The 21,326-nt window shown below is 53.1% G+C and overlaps 1 protein-coding gene across 2 annotated transcripts in view; it reads left to right on the top strand.

Annotated features, from left to right (window-relative positions):
- Positions 1-9,851: 9,851 nt before the first annotated feature.
- SLC22A3 (solute carrier family 22 member 3) overlaps positions 9,852-21,326 on the top strand; it is a gene marked incomplete at both ends in the record, with an annotated part of 57,585 nt that continues 46,110 nt past the window's right edge. For both annotated transcript variants that reach the window (XM_084228824.1, XM_084228823.1), the window contains one exon: positions 9,852-10,277. In XM_084228824.1, the coding sequence (XP_084084950.1) occupies positions 9,852-10,277 (426 nt within the window). The remainder of the gene's footprint in view (positions 10,278-21,326) is intronic.

Here is a 21,326-nt window from a genome sequence, read left to right as displayed (position 1 = left end):
GGGGTGCATCGGGCGTGAGGGCGGCGTGAATGTCGGATGTGAGGAGGTGAAAAGCAGTGACAGTTGCACATGGCAGGCAGGAGGAGGGAGGCAGCATAGGTGTGAAGTGGGCTCGGCGTGGGTTTGAGGGGTATCAGTGGAGACTCCTGCCGAACTGGAGGGGGGACTTACCTTGCAAGGGGTTAGATGGTAGGGGGGTGGGTTGCAGAAGACCCCAGGCCAGTGTTAGCAGAGAGGGGAGCTTGGGAAATGGGATTTGGGTGTAGACTGGTGGTTGGTTTTGAACAAGATAGTCCCTCAGCTCACGCCAGTCACGTCATCTGCCCCCTGCTCAGAGGAAGCATGATCCGTTCTAATTCCACAGCGCTCAGAGTTGATGTTCCCACTGCAGCCTCTTCTGGTGCTGACTGGGGCATTTAACCTACAAATAAGATTGAATCTGCGGGACAGAGCAAACCTCGGCCACTGCTGTCTGAGAGATTCTGGGAAAGTTACGAGAAGGACAAGTGAAGAAAACTGTCAGAATGATATTTGGGGTGCATATGAAGACTCCCTCCCTTCCAGAAATGTGAGGACCCTGCAAGGGTCAGGAGTTTGTGTGGCGTGGCTGGGACTGACAGCTGTGGAGGAGAGTCACAGGTACCTGGCGGGGGCTGCATGTGTGCGCCGTCTAGGGGTGCCCAGATGCAGGTGGCCAGGTCCATGTGCTGGGGTTCCTTAGGAGTGTTACAGGGCACACGCACACAACCCTCCAGACCATGTAGGATTGTGTTTTTCAAGCATCGTTGCAGTAGGATGGCTAATTAACCCCGATGACTAAATAGTAAAAGAGACACCTAGATACCTAAATAGTAAAAGAGATACCTAGACACCTGTTTATCTTACTTGATCCCAGGCTTTCATAGAACGGACATGGCTTTGGGGGAATGAGGGATCACTGTCCCAGAGAACTTCCTTCTTTGCGCACCTAAAGAGAAATGCTTATTTCAAAGCAGAAGACATCCATGGAGGTGGCTTCAGTGTCCTCGTTCTCCCTCCTGAATCCAAGGTCACACTCAGGACAGCGCCCACACAGGCAAATCCCATTTGCTCCTGGGGGTGGAGCCCCAAGAGTGACTTGTGAATAGGTTTTCTGGATCCAGGTCATTCCCCCATAGACACATGAGGAGTGGGAGACCTGCACTCGGAGGCCAGTCTCTGGGCCGCTTTTAACCTCAGGGGCTGTGCGGCAGGCAGGGCCTGGGTGTGGCGCAGGGATTGTCGTGACCTTAGAAGGAAGTGCTCCCTGACACACTCACTTTTGCACAAATCTTTCAAGACTTGTAGCAATAGATCATTACTTTTTATTTTGTTGATGACTTTTTATTTTGAATAGTTGAAGACTTACAAGAAATTGCAAAAACAGTACAGTTTCTGCATCTGCCTTATCCTGAGTCCCATTAATTACTTCTTACATGATGACACTATTAATTCAGACAGGGCTCTTGCTCAGACCTGACCAGTTATTTATTCATTTTATTTATTCACTTTTCCTAAACAAATAAAATCTTTGGAATGATGAGATTATTTCATTTTTCCAGTGTTACAAATGTTAACAGTCTTTTACAACAAAGTCTTCCATTTTTGCAGTGAAAAGCTGACACTGGTATTTGGGTGAAGACAAAGTATGTTTTATTATCATCTGTCTTACTTCAATTTTGATATTAAAAAGATAACATTTTAACAATTTCTAGAATACACTGTATATTCTAGAATAATATGTTGCATAAAATAATTGGTGAAATAATGACTCTAAAAACTAGTCTAGGTCAGCGTTTTAGACAAGTGTGTTGTCCCAGTTGTGATAAACAGAATGAAGTTATGTTAGTTGAGTTACTTGATCTCTTTGGTCCTTAACTCATGACAAAGTGAGAAAATAATTTCTAAAATTTTCTTCAGTTAAAAAACCAATGCAATGATGTCACCAGTATTATACAGAGATCATCATAGAAAGATAAGATGGGTTTATTAAAAACAAACAAAACTAAACTAAAAAAACCCAAACAACTAAAGGGAAAAGAAAAAAAAATGTCATATACCCACAAAAGTCAAGGGAAAAGCCGCAAAGCCGACTGAGGGCAGCATCCCCATGGGCCGAGGAGACCCCTGCCTCAGCACCCCAAGGAGGAGTCTGAGGACCGAAGGGGTCCCGGGAGCCAAAATAGGCTGGATCCCCCCACCCCAGGTCACTAACCTGCCTTGCGTGGGAAGACGACGGAGACCTGCAGAGGGTCAGTGGCCCCAGGTGTGGAAGGGGGCTCACACCTGTCGGCGTGAGTCTGCAGCTAGACCGGAGACGCCCAGCACAGGGCAGAGCTGCGACGTTCTCCCTCCATCCCAGGAAGCTTGGAGAACCCAAACAGCAGGCGGAGGAAGGATGAAGGGAAGACTGGGCAGGGTTCCGAGTGGGATGACGTGCACGGAATGGGGCGTCAGCCTGCCTGGGACATGCAGGCAGCGTATGTGGTGGGAGTCTCTGGTTTCTGAGGACGCCTCTCCAGAGGAGCTACGGTGCTGTGAGCTGCTGGCCACCCTGGGCACTCACTGGCGTGTCCAGCCGGGGAGAGGCACCCGTGGGCTGGCTGCAACCTGTCTCTAGGAAAAGCAAGCTTGTCCCACAGGCTCTGCGTCTCACCGGAAATTTGGGGTGAGAATTTAGACTCTGGATTCTGGGAAGAACCCTAGACCTCTCTCCATCTTGTGCTCACATTAGTTTCTTATCTCAATACCTTCTTTTATGGTCTCTTGGCCTTTTCTCTTTGTGTATATAGTGGTGTCTCAAAGATACTGAAGACTGATCATAAAATCAGCTAGGACACAGTTCAATAGAAAGATAGAAACAATTAAAACAGAAATATGTGTCTATTCTCCAACCAGTGGTCATATAACTGCTCATTTAGGTAAAAATTTCCTGGTGGGTGCTCTTGTTCTCTTTCTCCTTTGAGCCACATTTTGAGAAGATTTGGTTTGGATTTTTCAGATAACTTTCAGCTCTCCACATCTTAGACTTTTTAAAACCTCAGAATCGTATATTCCACCTGCACCCTACAAGTGCGTTGGGAGATCTGTGCTAATACAAGTGCATTCACACGTAATACTGTGATTTGTAAATTCTGCCTTTATATTTAAAGGAAAAGAGAACGTGAACACATTGACGTCATCAAGAAACAATACAAGGATCTTAATTTTATTTTACTTTTACAAGGAAGCTTATTTATTGGTTCAACCATAACTAGAAATTACTCCTTGACTCCCCTGGACAGTGGGGAAGTAACATTTTTAAAAAATGCCAACAAAAATGATCTCCAAAGGGAATGAAATCTCCAAACAGAAAGTCTTTAACCCGTGAATCAGCAGAGCACCCCCAGGTGAGCCGGCCCCTACCCATCTTCATCGCCCCTTGAGATTCGAGGGTCTGGGCAGGGACCAGCAGGGAGAGGGGCTCTTGTCTCCTTCAGCCAAGTGGGGTGCATTCCTCCAACAGTTGTCAGAGGAAAACACTCGCTGCAGAATCATTCAGGGCCTCCCCGGTGGCGCAGCGGTTGAGCGCTGGGTTATGAAGCTGCTCGCAGCCTCTGCAGCACCGGTTCGATCCCCGGCTGCTCCCCGGCCACCGGAGGAGGGTCCCGCATGGTGCGCAGACCTCTCCTGCCGCCCGCTGCTCCCCTCAGCAGTGTACTTGGGTCCTTCTGCCTGCTCTGCTCCCCGCTCTGGCTCTGGTGAATTCTCTCACCCTCCCGCGCTTCTGACTGTACCCAGTACTTGTATAAATAAATAAATAAATAAATAATAAATAAATCTAAAAAAAAATTTAAAAAATAGAATAATTTCATTCAGTGCCCCCTATTCATTAAGGGACTTTAGATAAGTTCTTGAGCCTCCTTTGCCTGCCTCAGCTAGATAAGGTGATAAGGCACCACCTGTTGTTGTAGAGATGACTTGAGTTAATAAGACAGATCGTGTGAACAAACAGTAAAACACCGCCTGGAATACAGCAAGTGCTGCAGTATAAACGCTTTGAAAAATAACTAGATGCAGAAAAGAATTTAAAGAGTAGAAGAGCAAAGGAAAAATGCTGAGACCCGCCCTGTACCCCCATGGGTGGCCACGCAGGAACCATCTTCATCCATCTATCTGTGACGAGTGCCCACAGTGTCGCAGCTGCTGCTTCCTGGGTACCACAAGCGTTGTCATGGTGACATAGGCACGTTGTTTTATTGGCAAAGTGGATTGCATGTGTGCACTGTCAGAGCTGGTGTGTGACCTCTTGCTCCCTGTCCCTAATCAGGTCTGGGCAGACATGGGGAGTAACATCTAGGGGCTTCGACAGCAGCCTGACATTGCCCTGAAGCCAAGTGTGTGGTCTGCCGGGCCAGGTGTAGAGGCGGTTCTGCTAGAGGAGTTCACCACGGGGAGGGGGCACATGCTGTGCACCCAGAAAGACTTCAGACTAGCCGATAACTCACGGGACAGACTGGCTAGCAGGCCCTCGTCACAGATGGGAGGGAATGTGGTCACCCGTTTCTCAACCTGGCCGCCTTGGGAGTGCCCCTCCATGTCAATAACCAGGCCAGTGCATTGTAATGTTCAGTGACTATGTCATGCTTCAGTTTTTAAGGCTCACCCATGAGAAGGTGGCACAATTTGAAGGCTCCAACCTTCTGAGATGCCTTCCACCTGCAGATGACAATATGGGGTTGTGTATGGACGTTCTTCCCACCCAAGGGGAACCATTACCAGACTATTGAGGGCTCCTCCTGAAAAGACAGTTTCCTCCATAATGAGATCCATGAACAAAAACCTTGGGTAATAATTCAGGGATTAATAGCACAGTGACCTCATCACCAAAACCTTCACAAATCCCCCTAGGAGTAGATGTTACTGCAGCACACACAAGCTGTTTTCTCTGATTGCCCATTTTTACCAAGAATACACCTTTTCTTTTTTGCTTTACCACCTTGATGACTGGAGGGAAAGTCCCAGCCAGGTGTTTTTGAGATCTGATGTTGAGAGGGTGGAGCTCACCCACGAGCTATGTGACTTGTTCCTGCATGTCAGTTTTGAAGAAGATTCATATCAAGCTAGTGTTGATTCCACATGAGAGTGATTACATGGTTGGCTTTTTGTGTGCTTTACAAACAGCACAAATCTCATGTTGACTATTTTGGTAACTTAATATGTGGTGAATGCATCATAATACCTGGTCTGTTCATTCCTAAATGCAATAAAAGATGCCAACCATAAAATTTTAGATGACTAAATCTGAACAATAGCCTTTCAAAAGGAGTTAAAGTCAGTGTGTTTTGCCAAAATTGCATGTGAACTATTTGGCTGTAATTGTTCCTACTCAACAAACACCCATTGATGCCCAATGTCTGGCTTGGCACCCCAGCAGGGCTGCCTCATAAGGAAATGCCCCATACCTGCATCGTCCAGCCTGGTAGCCACTGGCCACACGTGGCTCCTCAGCTCCAGAAATGCGCCTCGTGAGGACTGGAACCTTTCATTTTCCTTGGCTTCAGTTTGAGTAGCCACATGTGACTAGGGTGGCCACATAGCTCAGTGCGGAGGCAGGACAGATGTCACTATTTCAAGATGGAAAAGGTGATTGTGATTTAGGGTTTCTCTCAAAGTGCCTACCAAGTAGTGGGAGAAATGCAGATGCAATTTTTTTGATGATTGTTTTTTAAATGTTAGTTATTTTAAACTTTTTTTTATTGTGCTAATATTGGTGTATGTCATTGTTTGCATGATACAAGTACAGGATTCCCCTCCACTTCAGGTGTGGTTGCCATAGTTCCCCCTCCACCAAAGTACCCACAGCCCCCCACCATCGCCCCTGTGCTCCCTCCCCTCTGCTCTCATCCCTAAAATCCCCATCTAATTTCCACAGAACTTACTAAAGTAGAAAATTTATATGGAAGGAAAAAAGCCTCCAAATAGCCAAAATAATCCTGAAGAGGAACAAGATGGGACAGAGCAGGTGTGGGGCTTGTCCTATCAGACACTAAGACCCGTTATAGAGCTGTCATAATTAAAATGAGATTCTGGAGAACAGAATGAGGAACCCAGAAGCACATTCATGCAGGACTGTTTTTAGCAGCATATAAAAGGCAGGCGCCATGAAGAAAATGGATACATCTAACTACAGTAGAATTTTAACTTTTTATTGTTACCAACACTCTAAAAATGAAGTTAAAAGGCAAGCTGCAGGCTGAGGTGAGAAGACAGCTGACAAAGCAACAGAACACATAACGGCACGAGTAGCATTCCCAAACGACAACTGGAAGTAACCAGTAAAGAAGGCGGTGTCGGGAGAGGGCATGTCTGCATCTTATACCAGATCTCTGCCTGTGGCCTAATAAGCTCACCATCAGTGCAGGCATGCAAAGTCTCACACGTTGCTGGAGGAATGTAAATCGGAGATTCCCCTGGAAAGCAGTTTGACAGAATCTGGCCAGCGCTTTGTAGGCCAGCTGTCCAGGCACAGGGCCTTACCTTGGATCAGTTCTCGTGCAAGGGTACCTGTACAACAGTGATGCTGCAGGATGATTTGTGATGGTAGATAGTTGACAAAGTGGTCACTGAGTGGATGGACACAGGTAGGGTGGACTGTGTGAGGAAACACTATAGTTAGACTGAATGAACTAGACCAGGTTATCAAGGCTGTGGGTCTCAAAAATACAACCTTGTGTGGAAAAGGGAGTTGACAGAAGCACATGTGTCGTAGGTGCCCTACGACATTCCGAAGCACTTCACTCTGTCTGTATTTTAAAAGGATGAAAACTTGGACAAGCTGAAGTGTAACAACTTTGTGATAATTACATCTGGACAACAGTTGTCCTGTGCCTTTGGAGACCGTACTCTGGCCGCCCACCCCCAGGGCCAAGGTCTTGCACCCACCTGAAGCCGATTCCCCTCTTACCTCCCCACCATCTGGGAGCTGGGACCCCAGGACTCCCTGCTCAGGGATCCTGAACCCTCTTCCCAGGCCCATCTTCCCAAGAATGGACCTGCTGATGCCTTGGGGAGGGAGGACAGCAGACAGCAGCTGGTGTGGCAGGAAGGATACCCGACTGTGTCTGAGTGTTGGCTCTTTATAACCATGTCACTAACAGTGAACATGACATTGGCCTGTTCTGAGGGTGGGTGGTATTTTTATATCTCTTTAGTAATAGCTGACTCCTATAGCATTTATGTTTCAAGTACTTTTTCTAAGTGATTTGCATTAAGGAAGAAGAAGGTCCCTTTCAGACTCAATTTTATGGAAGACACATAACAACTAAAAGGAACAGAAGAGGATTTGAACCCAGTAGGACCGGATCCAAAGTCCAAGATCCCAAGATCCTAGCAACTACTCTATGTCTTATGTCTGCTTGCCCAGTTACAGCACTAAAAATAAAAGTAGTTAAAATAAAAATACCCAGACATGTACAATACTGGGAAAAATGTAGTGAAATTCCAAAAGAAGGTTCTGAGATGTGTTAAGAGCACAAGGTTGAGGTTGCTGGGGTAGGAAGGGCTCAGGAGGCTGCGGAAGCCCCTGAAGGTAGGAGCAGACATTCAACCTGACCTTGCTGGGCCCTGGGCTGGGACCCCGGAGGAAAGCAAAACTCCAGGAAGAGGGAACTTGCTGTGCGCACCGGTAGATTTAGAAAGGCTCTAGCAGGATTTGAGGATTAGCAAGCAGTTCTGTTTGGCTGTCACTTAAGGGTACAGTTGGGTGAGAGACATAGTTTAGGACTTTGGAAGGGAGATGATTTAATGTGGAGGCAGGGCAAGCCACTGCAGGCGGCCCCTCCGAGCTGTTCTGAGGGCTGATCTGAGGGGTGCAGGCTGGACACCGAATAGCATGGCGGGTAAGAAACCCCAGGGGCGCTGTTGGTTCAGCAGAGATGGTAGATGCAGAGAGAGGGGATACCTGTGTGTGTGGGCGAGGGGGGGTGTGTGTGGCAGAAGCATCTGTTTATTCCATGAATCTTTATTATACCTACTATGTGCCACTGTTCTAGAGGGTGGCAACACAGAAGTAACAAAACAGAACCTTCTGCCCTCACAGAACTTGCATTTCAGTGGGGGGAGAAAGATTAAATAAGTAAAGTGCACTGCTGAATAAAGAAACGCAGAGGTGGCTGGCCGCCAGCACGCTGGAGACCAGTGAAGCAGGGAGGTGTGTCTGGTGGGGAGGTGGGGAGGCTGGAAAGCCAGGGGTGCGCAGAGGTAGCGTCTGAGCCAAGACCTGAGAAGTGGGGGGAGCGGAAATGGCATTGAGATGGCCCAGTGGCCATGGCTACGTCCACGGGAGAGCAGGAGGAGGAGCTGGTGGAGAGGACAGACTGCCCTGGAAGCAGAGACACTTAAAAATATGGACTAGACTCCGAGGCATGAGACCTGTGGACACAGAAAGCCCCGCTAACTCGGTGACAGATGCGTCTGAGAGGCTGAAATAACAGGAGAGGACAATAAAACTCACTCGGTGAGCTCTGATGGGATGACTTAGCCTTCGTCCTTAGGGCATCCCTCGGAGACCACGGAGTTACCTCAACAGCCGATGAGAAAACCGCAAGATAGCTAACATGTGCCAAATGCCTACTACGCGTCAGACAAAAAAGAGCACATACTATGTGTCTTTCTGGTACTTTATTCTATCTTAATTCATTCAGTCCCGGCAGGGACTCCAGGGAGCATTAGCCCCATGAGAGGTCAGGGTTGGCCAATGAAGTCGCCCGGGGTCACAAGCTGGGGAGGGGGTGAAGCTGGCTTGGCTGTGGAGAGGTGGGGGGCTAGGCCCTCAGCAGTGTCTGTGGTCAGCCCAGAGGGGCCGGGTGACCTGGGCTGAGGAGCAGCCTGGGGTGAGACAGAGGAGGAGCCCCAGCCGTCTCTGCGGACTTGGGGAGTTTGGATAAAGGCGGCAAACACCACCTTGGTGGCCAAGCCACCACACTCCTTGGGTGGGGATTTCAGGCCCAGGGCAAGCGGGCAAGCTCTGGCTAAGGCGATCCACGTCCAGCCTGCGGTCCCGTCTCACCTTGAAACGTCCAGGACTCTGGACAAGTGGCTTTACCTCTGGTTGCCCTGCTGCCCTTTCGGAAAAAGTTGGACAATCCCTGAAAGGCCGTCCAAATCGAACCCGAAAGTCTCCAGCGCTGCTCGGGTCGAGGGCGAGGCCAAGCCCTGCGGGAGGACCTCGCTGCCTGCCGCGAGCTGCGCCTGGAGAGGCGGCCTGGCGAGGGGTGGCTGGGGCGCAGACGCCGGGGCGCAGACGCCGGGGCCCGGGGTGCGCGCGCGGTTGGCCTTTGCAGGCTGTGCTCGGAGCGCGAAGAGACCAGGTTCGCGGAGCCCTGGGAGGAGCTGGGGGAACCTGAACTGTCCGCTTTTGGAGCCCGACCCGGGGCCAACTGCCGCGCCGGCGGCTGGCGGGGGGCCGAGAGGAGCTGCGCGCCAGGACGCCGAGGCTGCGCCCGTCACTCGCAGTCCGGGCCGGTCCCCGGTGCGCCGTGGCGCGCGGCCAGACCGCGCCGCCGGGCCCACCGGGCGCCCCCCTCGTCCGCGCGGCGGCGGCCCCGGGGAGCGCGGCCCGGGCAGCGGTGGGCGCCCGCGGGCGCGCGGCGGGGGCCGCGGGGCGCCGGGCCGCGGAGGGGCAGGAGGACGGGCGGCCGCTGGCGCGGCGCCCGGGGGTGTGAGGCGGGCGCCGGGGGAGGCGCGGGTAAAGGAGGCGGGCGCGGGCCCGCGGGTCACTCGGAGGCCCGGGCTGCGGGCGGCAGGACGCGCTCGCGGAGCCGGGGGCCGGGCGGCCGGCGCGGGGGCGCACCATGCCCTCCTTCGACGAGGCGCTGCAGCGGGCCGGCGAGTTCGGGCGCTTCCAGCGGCGCGTGTTCCTGCTGCTGTGCCTGACGGGCGTCACCTTCGCCTTCCTCTTCGTCAGCGTGGTCTTCCTGGGCAGCCGGCCCGACCGCTACTGGTGCCGCGGGCCGAGCGCCGCCGCCCTGGCCGAGCGCTGCGGCTGGAGCCCCGACGAGGAGTGGAACCGCACGGCGCCCGCCCGCCGGGGCCCCGCGCCCCGCGGCGACGGCCGCTGCCAGCGCTACCTGCTGGAGGCGGCCAACGCCAGCGCCCCCGCCGCGGGCGCGCTCAGCTGCGCCGACCCGCTCGCCGCCTTCCCCAACCGCTCGGCGCCGCTCGTGCCCTGCCGGGGCGGCTGGCGCTACGCCCAGGCCCAGGCCACCATCGTCAGCGAGGTAAGGGCGCGCGCCCCCCCCCCGCCCCCCGCCCCGGGAGCCGGGGCGCCCCGAGGCGCCGGGCGCGTGGGGACGCGGCACGCCCCAGGCGGCGCTCGGGCGCTCGGGCGCTCGGCGGGGCGGGTCCGGCCGGCCGGGGACTGGACGGCGCTGGGCTCTTCTGGGCGAACCCCGAAAACCCGCCCGGGGAGGCCGGACCTGGGGGCTCGCCTGGGGCCCCCGCCAGGTGCCTGGGAAGCGCCGCCCGGGCAGCGCCGCAGGTTGATCCCGGAGCCAGTGAGTCGCAGAGAGATGCTGGGCTTCGGGAGGGAAGGAAACTTTCCAGAAACCAAGTTCAGGTCCCGCGCACCTTGGCAGGCGCGGAGGCTGCGGAGGGAGGCGCGTCGCGCGCGCGGGGCGCAGGGCTGGGGGCCGAGGGGCGCGCGGGCAGGTCTGGGTTGGCTCCTGGTCTCCGGGGGCCGAAGGGAAGGAGCAAGCGAAGTCTGAAGGCAGCGCAACTTCCTCCAGCTGCCCAGATGATTATCTGAAATGCAAGGGGACAAAGGTCGAGGTTCCCCAAGGGAATGATTTTGGTAAAACTGCTTTGGGGCAAAGAGCGATGTTAGAGAGGAATTGGGAAAGCCGGGGCTTTGAATTAGCGCTTTCTACCCGCCCCCCCCATTATAGGACCCCGCCAGGCAGCTACAGGCCTTACAAGGGGGACTTCCCATGTCAGCAGGTGGCTGCAGGTGGGCGCAGGTGGGCGCCCCCCCCCAACGTTTGGAGGCAGGCGGTGCCTGTGGCTTCAGGTGGCCCCACACCCTGGGGGGCAGTTTGCGTGGTCAGGAGTCCCCAGCGCAGGGACTGCCTTGAGCTGGGTGCCAGGGACGGGCAGTTTCATTCAACGTCACCCTCCACCAAGATCAGTTTAATTTCTAACATTGAGTGCATGTTCTTGGGCAAATTGGATTCTGCCTTTAATTTGTTTATTGTCATAAGCATTTTTCAAGCATCTACTTGAATCACGGGGAGAACACTGGACCCAGAGTCAGTCCGGGGTCTTCTGCCTGGTGCTCTTTGGTCTGCTGACCTCATGCGGGGCTGGGTGTGTAGACAGGTCCGTGTTCTAGAATGCCACCTGTGGCTGTCTCTGTGCCGTGTTCCCTGGAGGTCAAGCACAGAGGCGGCCCAGCCAGGCGGTGGGTGTGTGTTTGGGGACTTTACTTTCTACTTAATCCGTGGGAAACCCTGGTGGCTGCTTTGGAAGCTCTGGCGGTCGTGTTAGGGAGTTCAGGGTTGAAGTGGTCGGAGCGTGTGAATGTAAACCGTTGCGGCCATCCTGGAAAGCATTCTGGATGTAACTTAAAAAACGGAATATGGAAATGCCAAATGAGCCAGCAACCCCACATGAGGGCCGGTACCCAAGAACAAGAACACCAGCTCAAAAAAACCATGTTCGACAAAGTTTATTGCAGCTTTAATTACAATAGCTGGGAAGTGGAGGCCACCTAAGTGTCCACTGCTAGAGGACATGGTTCACATGATGTGGTCTGTCCACACCGTGGAATATATTCAGCCACAGGAAAGACGGAATGTTGCCACTGCAGCAAAATGGAAGGAGTTGGAGGGAATTGTGTGAGTGAATTAAGTCAGACTAACAGAGACAGATATTGGACACTTACATGATTTGGCAAAATATTTATAAAAGCTGGTGGATACTAATAAGCACAGGGAAGCTTTGAGGCTGGGGCGGGGGTGGTGGGGGGAGCCTGCTTGCAGAGTCCTGATTTTTGTACACATTTACACCTCCAAAGAAGAGAAAAGTGAGCCTGGAAAGCAAAATGCACACAGACTTGAGTGGACAATAGCCATGGACATAAAAATCCATAAATTAGGGTCCAGAGACTTTAAAGCTGGGGTTCCAGAGTGCTTATGCCAAGAACTTGGGGTTGTTTTAAGCAGGGCCAGGTGATCTCCTGAAGGTCAGTGGCTCCTGAAAGTGTGGAATTGGAGGGAAAGGTTGGGAGAGCCAGGCCGGTCCTGTCTCCAGTCAGCTGTGTGGCCTGGGTGGATTGCTTGACCTCTCTGGGCTTAGCTTTCGCATCTGTAAAATTAGGGACTAGCTTAAGTTTTTAGTTCTACAAGTACTATGAGTGCTACCACTCTGGTCATTCCCTGTGCTAAGAACAACAATGAAAATCTTCAAGCAAAAGTAAAGTGCTGTGCAAATGCGTTCTGGCAGGTCACAGACAAGGTTTTATTTTGAATTATTTTCTTACATTGTTGCTCATTTGTGTGCAGTAATTGCTTTTTCCCCTCAGGTGTTCTCACTGGCAAGTTTTAAAGAATACTGGGAAGATCCTTTTTTTAATTCCAAATTGTTCGCTTCTTCTGGGTTGTTTGTAATGTTTTGACTCTTTCATTTATTTTTTTTTTGAAGATTTATTTATTTATTTATACAAGCACTGGGTACAGTCAGAAGCGTGGGAGGGTGAGAGAATTCAGCAGAGTCAGAGCAGGGAGCAGAACAGACAGACTGACGAAGTACACTGCTGAGGGGAGCAGTGGGTACAGCAGGAGAGGTCTGTGCGCCATGTGGGACCCTCGCCGGCGGCCGGGGATCAAACCGGCGCTGCAGAAGCTGTGGGCAGCTTCGCAGCCCAGCGCTCAACCACTTCGCCACCAGGGGAGGCCCTGTTTTGACTCTTGAGGAGACCTACCATCTTCTCAGGAGTGCTCACCCGGGAACAGCCCCTCTCCCAGGGGTCTGCACAGACAGCGGTTTGCATCTCTGGCTTTGGTCATGGTCCAGTTGGATTCCTTCCTTCATATTCTCTCCGCGGGAAGAAGGGGACTGTGGTTCTCGCTGGCTCACACTGTGTGCCAGGTGGATTTGAGATTGGAGTCTAACCTGTGAATCGTGGAAAGGCATGGGGGGGGGAGCTAATTTGGTAGAAGGACAGGCCAGAGTCCAGAATGCCCCATGGGACCCTTTGGGTTCGTTCTTGCTCCATGGTGGGGTGGGGGTCTCACACTCCTGGCTTGATGTAAGAGGGCGGTGGGGCAGGAGATGTGGAAGGACCTGCCAGATCCCAGACTTTACCATAGTCATGTTGGGGTCAAACCCCAGGGTCTTAGTTGTAAGCTGCTCCCCTTCCCGCCATGCATTGCAGTCGTCTTGAAACAACCCCAGACAGCACGACAGCGGGTCATGCACGCTGTGGCCCCTGCAGGAGATTTGCAGACCCTTTGTGTTGGTTTCCTCACTCTTGTGGTCCTCTGGCAACTGACTTGTTTCATTCCATGGTGTCAGGAGCTGCGATCAGAGGCCAACAGATGGGGAGGTGGCACCTCCTTTGGTGGTGTTCCCCCTCTCGATGGGAACATGGGAAGGTGTCAGACAGTCCCTCAAACCTCATCCACCTTTTTGACATCTTAGAAAGCGAAACAGCTCCCAGGAGTTAAGTCAGAAACCAGTGCCGAGTGTAGGCAGCTTCCCTCGAGCCCCCGACTTGTTTCTCCTGGGGAGGTGATTTCCACCTACACTTAACTTCCTCAGGGCAGACTCCCAGCACCTGAATCTCCGCCTCATCTGGTGTCAGACTCGGACCACACATAACAGACAATGCTGGCGTTTCTCTGTGAGGGCCGTAAGAGAGTATTGTGCGTGCACCAGCAGTATGGTTTACGTGGACACTGGTGCCCCCAAATGCCCTGCAGTCCTTGGGATGGGAGCACCATCCCTTCACCTCAAGGCAGGAGTCCCAGATTTTATCTGATGAAACGCTGCTATTTATTTACAGAAAGCTCGGGGCTCTCTGGGAATGGGAGCTGGCGGTAATGTCCTCTGGTTGACCGGGTTGGCATGCCCACAGCTGCACCACTCCCTTGGGGTCTCGGCAACCTCAGAGGGGAGCTCTGGGCAAAGGCAAGGGCAGCACTGACCGTGGGTTATGCAACAGTATGGCAGGAATGTCTATACTCCCTGATGCATGGGTTAAAGATTCTTGGTATAAAGCAGAGGAAAGAACATGCATGTCCTTTGGGGTCACAGAGATCTGGACCTCAAACCCTGCTATCCCACATTTCATCTTCCAGGGTGAATCACAGCATCTCCCTGAGTCTCAGTTTCTTCTGCTCTGGACTGGGGGTCACTACACCTGCCTTAGTGACCAGCCTGGCACATGCATACCATGTGCCCATCCTTGTGCCTGGCCATAACTCATACTCAGAGGAACTGGTTTCTAGTCCCATGTAAGGAGTCGTGAAATTGGGGCTGAGGCAGGGGTCAGTGGAGGGCCAAGTCTGACCCTGGAGCTATAGCTTGCTGACTCTGCTCCAGGACAATGAGTCACTAACACATTTTCCTTAAATCTAAAGCAGCATCTCTTGGGGGCTAATTTGCCCTTCCTCTCCTTTTCTTTTTCTTTTTTAAAAAGATTTATTTATTTATGCATACAAGAGCTGGGGTGCAGGCCAGAGGTACAGGGTGTGGGGGTGAGATGATTCACCAGAGACAGAGTGGGGAGCAGAACAGGCAGATCGACTAGAATACACTGCTGAGGGGAGCAGGAGGTGAGACAGGAGAGGTCTGCTGCGCCGTGTGGGTAGCTCCCTGGCCGGAGATCGAACTTGTGCTGCAGAGGCTGTGGACAGCTTCATAGGTTGTGTCCTAACCCCTTGCACCACCAGGGAGGCCCCGCTCCTCTCCTTCTCTCTGGGTCATATAGTGAGGTCATACTTCCCGGGTTTCCTTGCCGTTAGTGAGTCAGTGATGTTGGTGACACTATCAGACCTGGAATAATTTCCCTCCTTGAAATCTGAAATCCCCTCACCTGTCGGGGGGTGGGGGGAGCCCTGGAGCCCGACAAGAAGGTGGAGTCCTTTAGATGGAAGGAGGTCCCTTCCTAAAAGCCGGAAGGGCAGAAACCCCTCACCCCACCTCCTCCCTTCCAACTCACTAGCACTAGAATGTGAAGTTAATAAGAATCAGACTTCCCTGTGTAAAACAGCTGAGCTTTGGGGCTGTTTGTTAGCGCATTCACCATGCGCCTAACCTGACTAATAAAGCATTTTAGTATGTTTCCTGCAGGCCGCAGGCGCCTGCTAAGATGGTAGGAATTTGGTGCCTTTAAAACTGTTCTCCTGTGCCACAGGTGAGGCTCCCAGGACCCAGCCTCCTGGGTCCAGACCCCTGGGTGCCAGGCTCCAGCACCCCCAGCACACATGCCTGCTGGTCCTCCCTGACTCCTACACATGCTGTTTCCTTGTCTGAAAATATCTTTCCTTTTATTTACTAGGCTGCTCCACTTTTTACCTAAATAGGCAACTTTAGTTACCTCCCCCAGAAATACCTTCTGTAGCTCCCTGCTCCATCCCTGGGGACTCCAGTTTCCTTTCTTTTTTTTTTTTTTCTTTTCAAATTTCTTTATTTATGCATACAAGAACTGGGGTACAGCCCAGAGGTGGGGGGGTGAGAGGACCCACCAGAGACAGAGTGGAGAGCAGAACAGGCAGATCCACTGAAATCCACTGCTGAGGGGAGCCACAGGGAGACAGGAGAGGTCTGCTGTGCCTTGTGGGTAGATCCCTGGCTGGGGATCGAACTCGTGCTGCAATGGCTGCAGATAGCTTCATAGTGCTGAGGCTTAACCCCTGCACCACCAGGGAGGCCCAGAGCTGCTTCTTAATGGCATAAACACCAAAGGTTTCAGGCCTCCCCTGGTGGCACAGGCGGTTAAGCGCCGCGCTGTGAAGCTGCCCGCAGCCTCTGCAGTGCAAGTTTGATCCCGACCGGCCAGTGAGGGTCCCATGTGGCGAGCAGACCTCTCCTGCCTCGCCAGCTACTCCCCTCAGCAGTGGATTTCATCAGTCCGCCTGTTCTGTTCCTTGCTCTGTCTCTGGTGGATGCTCTCCTCCTGCACATCTGGCCTGTACCCCAGTTCTTGTATAAATAAATCAATAAATCTTTAAAAAAAAAAAAACACCGAAGGTTTCTGTCTGCCTCCTCTTCACATCCCTGACATTGGACAAATCCTAGGCTGTCCCTGACCCCATCCAAGCTGTGCACCTGGAGCAGGGAGACAGCAGGCCACATCCTTACCTCTGTCTGCATGTAGCTTCTGTTGTCCCCAGACTCCAAAGTGGGGGTTGGGACCTAGAACAAGAAAGGAACAGGACGGGACGGAGCTGCGGCCGGGGCCATTGTTTGTGATGTGCTGCCGTGAGCAGTCCATGGTGCTGGGGAGCTCATCGTGGCTGCCCTGCGCTTTTTGGCTCCTCCATCATCAGCTGAGCCTTGCTCAGGAGCACCTGGGCCTTGGCTCAGTGAGGGGCACATGGGGCTCCTGACTGTCCACAGTTCTGGAGGGCACGGAGCAGGCCCCCCACCCCTGCGGGGGGCAAACACTGCCCACCTTTCAAAATAAAGTGAAACTTTTCCAACATTCTTGCTCCTGCTTTTTCTTCCTTAAACCATAGCCAGGGAAGAGAATACTTCTATTCTGTGAGGAGATGCAACATTCCTTAAGGTTCTTGCATGTAACGGTGGCATCACAAACGAGGTGCACCTGGGGGGTGGGCGGCATGGCTTCAAAGAGCAGCTGTGCTTATTCTTCTCTGCGCTTGTCCTAGAGGACTCTGGGACTGCTGCTTGGGGGACCACAGAGAGAAGGGGTAAGGGAAGTAGTTCGAGGGCCTATAAGTAGGTGAATAAATAAATGAGTAAAGTCCTGCATTGGAACCGCACGCGTAATGCAGTTGCAGCTCAGCGCACCCCTCAGTGTACGATCGAGTGTGCAGTTTAACTATAAACTGAGTTCAGGGAGATGAGTGAGGCCCAGGGATGAGCATGGGGGTGCCTGCTGACTGTTCTCTAAGCACTTAGAGTCTCATCTCTGGTGCCTCGGTGCAGTGGACAGGTGGGGGGGGGGGCGCTGTCCCGGGCTTCCTCATGGGGACTGGGCAGCCACGGGCTGACCGCAAAAGCAGGCAATGTCCCCACTGAGCTTCCACGGTCGTCCCCGGCCGGCTTCCCCCAGTCCCTGTTTGATCACTGGCGCTGCGCTCAGGGTCCTCGGCTCCGTCCAGGCGTGCGGCGGGTCTCGGGATGAAAGTACTGAAAACAGAGTATGGGTATCCGGAAGTCAGGAGGGCGTCTTCCCCGGACACTTGTCTTCCTGGCGGGCGTGCTGTGCCCCGCGTGATGTCAGCAAGGGAAGCTGGGCTTGGGGTGGACGGCAGCCGCTGGAGCTCGGGCAGGCGCTCAGGTCATCCTCCTGCCAGAAAGGCAATTTGCCAAAGGTCCTGCTCCCCCTCTCCCAGGGAGGGGGCTGCCCCATAGGTCACCCCCACAGTGGGAACTACCTGGGCAAAGGCAGGATGGGGCACCCCTAAGCTGGAGGAGCAAAGGCCTCTGCTCTGCCATCAAGCCCAGGCTCCGAGGCAGGCCCTCCTGGGGGACTGTGCAGGGTGGAGAGAGGGGATGGAGTGACCGGTGAGCCTCTGTCTTTCGCTGGGACCAGAAAGTTGAACCATCAATGTGGAAAAACAAACCAGAACCTCACCAGCCAGTTCGTCTGAAAGTTTGACATTCACTTAAATGCAAAAACATTTAGGATTTTAAAGTAGTTCTTATAAGCATGCACTTAGGGGTATACAATATTTCTTTGGATGTTAGCTTATATTATACTTTTAAAAAAAAAGATTTGTTTATTTATGCATACAAGAACTGGGGTACAGGCCACAGGTGTCGGGGGTGAGAGCATTTGCCAGAGACAGAGTAGGGAACAGAACAGGCAGACTGACTGAAACACACTGCTGAGGGGAGCAGGGGGAGACAGGAGAGGTCTGCTGTGCCATGTGGGTAGCTCCCTGGCCGGGGATCGAACTCCTGCTGCAGAGGCTGTGGACAGCTTCATAGTTGCGTCTTAACCCCTGCGCCACCAGGGAGGTCCTATATTTATTTTTAATAAAGTCTGAAAACCAGTGCAGGAGCCTCTGCTTTCTTGTTTTTTTGTTTTATTTTTTTGTTTATAAAATAGGTCAGAGACAAGAGTAACGTGTTAGGGACACACTCCCGCACGGGTGTCACCACTCCTGCCGGGACAGCGGCCGCCCAGGGGGTTCTGTTGTCCCCCACGTGATTCCGTCAAATAGCGGGTGCCAGTGACTACTGCAGCGGTTGCGTGTTGAGATGTAATTGATTTCACAAAGCAGAACTGGGGCTCCACAGAGACTCCGCGTGGCAGCTCGGTGTGGAACGCAGCCTGGCTTTCTGTGGGAGCCCAGGCCTCGGGAGGCAGAGTTGGTAAAATGGTAATTTCCTTTGAAATGCCCCCCCCCCACCATGGTGCTGGCCATGCGAGACTCGAGTCAGGCCTCCATGAGAGGTGAAGAAGGGCCTTGGGGGTCCATGTCAGGTAGAAGAGAGGACCTGGGCCTGAACCCCAGCCCTGGCCGCGGGGGCCCGGAGACGGCGGGCTCAGCGCAGTCCTGGCGTTAGATCTGGGGTCAGCAAAGCTCTTCAGGTGTTACTTATCAAGTTGGTTGGGGGAATAGGGCATTGATAGACCAATACATATATTTGATATAATTAAATTATACTTTCTACCTTCCAGTACTTTCCAGTCTCTAGAAACATACATTAAACCTTACTTCCTGTAGCCTCTTGCAGTGTTTACACTCCCTCACAGCGATCCTGCCAGTTGAGATGTGATGAAAATAAAACTTGTTAAGAATCTTGAGACTTAAGTTCATATTTTCTACACATCAGATAAAACAATAGCTACTGGGAACCTCCTAGAACTACCAGGAAACCCCTTGTTACTCATCTCACCGCCCAGGCCTCCAGCGAGCAGCACCCATCCAACCCCCTCCCTGGCCCCTCATTCCTCGCCCTGGCTCCTCAGCCCCTCGCCCAGCGTGCAGCCACCTCTCTCCAGGCCCTGGCCCCGTGCACCTCCTCCCGAGCCTCGCCTGGCCCTTCCTCCGGGCGGAAGCCCGGCTCTCCCCGCGGACGTGTCCTCACTGTCCTTCCGGCCCTTGGTCACATTCTGCTCCGTGGGCTCAGCTCCAGCTTCCAGCAAACCAGAGCCCCATGCCCTGCAGTACCCACACGAGGGGGCATCTGGAGTCCTGATCGAGAGAGGGGAGGGGAGAGGGAGGAGGGAAGGAAGGAGAGAAGGGATGAGGGAGGGAGAGGCTTGTGCCTCTGTGAGGCTTTAAAGGGGGCAACAGAGAAATCCCCCAGGCTCCCCGCAGTCCCACACGCTTTAATGAGAGGACACGGCCCTCCCCACGACTCACCTTCCAGCCGCCAAGACTCTCATCTGTGGCTCCGCTTCCTAGTTGCGAGCAGGTGTGAATTGGGAGGAACCACAGAAAGGAAAGGCCTGGCGTCAGGGCGGCCTTCGGGATCAGCCCGGGCAGGCGGGAGCCTCTGGTTGTGCCTCCAGTCGCTAAAGCAGTGAGGCTGCTGTCTCTGCCCTCCGTGCGGGAGCCCCACAGCCCGGCAGTGGTTTCCGGGGTTGGGTGCGGCCACTGTCCAGCGCAGTCGGAGGCACGTAGTCAGCTGCAGCTTTGGCGGCCACATCCCTCCCCAGAAACTTCTCAGACTAGATGTGCACCATGGGTGCTTTGCTCCTCAGTTTCCTGAAAGAAGAGGCTTGAGTCAGGGGCTCCAAACCACCAGATCCCATCACTTCTCAACTGCGATGTCATTTCACCATAACACAGTCTTAGCCGAGAAAAAGAAACAGCTGAGATGACAATCTAGAAGCTTCTCTTCTCAAAACAACACACATCTATACATCTGTTACAGGGCAGGGTGAGGGGCACCCTGGGCCCCCAAACCTGTCTGTTCTAAATGGGCTCTGCCATCTGCCACATCAACACGAACATACTCTCAGTGTGTAAGACCTTCAATAGAAAAGCACCTTAGTATCACCAGTGTGCAGCAGAGAGAAGAAGGGAAAAATGTAGTTTCCAAGTCCAGCACCCAAGGGACCCACCTCCTCATGGTAAATGCCCAGCCAAGCAGGGTTGGCCCAAAGCAGGACTGTTGAGGCCCGAAATCCTGCCACAAGCCTGAGGCACCTTCTGGTGGGAAACCAAGGGACGGGGCAGAAGGAGCCAGGTGAGTCTAGGACAAAAGGACCAAAGTAAAAGTATAAATCAAGGTAAAGGCTGTCACTGAAGCCTCCCCAGGGGTCTCTCACCCACATCTCTGTCTCTTCCAAGTGATTCCTTTCATGTCCCCCAAGTCCGTGGTACAAGCCCAAGGCCAAGGAGCAAGTGCAGCTTCTTCACCTGTCTCTCCACTTCATGTCCCTACTCCAGTTCTCCTTGATCTCCCTCCTCCCTTCTCCCAACCTTCTCAGAGTCACCCTCCCTCGGGTGGGGCAGGGAACCTGGAGCCTCCCCTTTTTACGGAGATCACGCTGTTATACATTGATTTAAGTGAAATGGTTTGAGAATGAGCTCTGGCAGCTGCTTAAATGAAGAATGTATTTTTCAGCAATTTTAAAAAATGGATTTCTGTGATGGAGTCTGCAGGGGGAAGAGAGTGGGAGGTTGGGGTGTTCTGGGGTTTGAGAGGGAGACCTGGGGAGTCAGAGCGTCAGTTCAGCCTCCTCCCTACCTACCGAGCAGCACATGAGCTCTGACTGTTTTCCGATCGCTCTCATCTCAGTTTCCTCCTCTGGAAATGAGATGCTGGGGTCAGCCTCCTCGGCAGCTGGGGACTAAAGGCGGTGGAGGGCACGGAGCTGCTGATCACGAGCGTGGCAGGTGGAATGTGCTGTGTGGGTCGGCACAGCTCAGACAGTAGATTGGGATGCGAAGTGCTTACCAGACGGCATCATCTCTGTGCCTGTCCACACGGGCACCTGGGCGTGTGGAGTCACGTGGCCAGACTGCTGAAGCTGCTGACTTGCTGCTTCCTGCTTTTGGGGTGAATATGTGTTCAGGAGACAGCCCTCGTCACCTCTCCTTAAAGGGGCCTGAAAACAGAGTCTTCATGAAATCCATTTATGTTTTTTGTTTCCATAACTACATAATCAGAAGGAAAAC

Source organism: Talpa europaea (genome assembly GCF_964194135.1).
Source record: "Talpa europaea genome assembly, chromosome: 2".
Classification (NCBI taxonomy): domain Eukaryota; kingdom Metazoa; phylum Chordata; class Mammalia; order Eulipotyphla; family Talpidae; genus Talpa; species Talpa europaea.
Note: the sequence above shows the minus strand (reverse complement) of the source record. Positions and strands in the feature narration are given on the sequence as shown.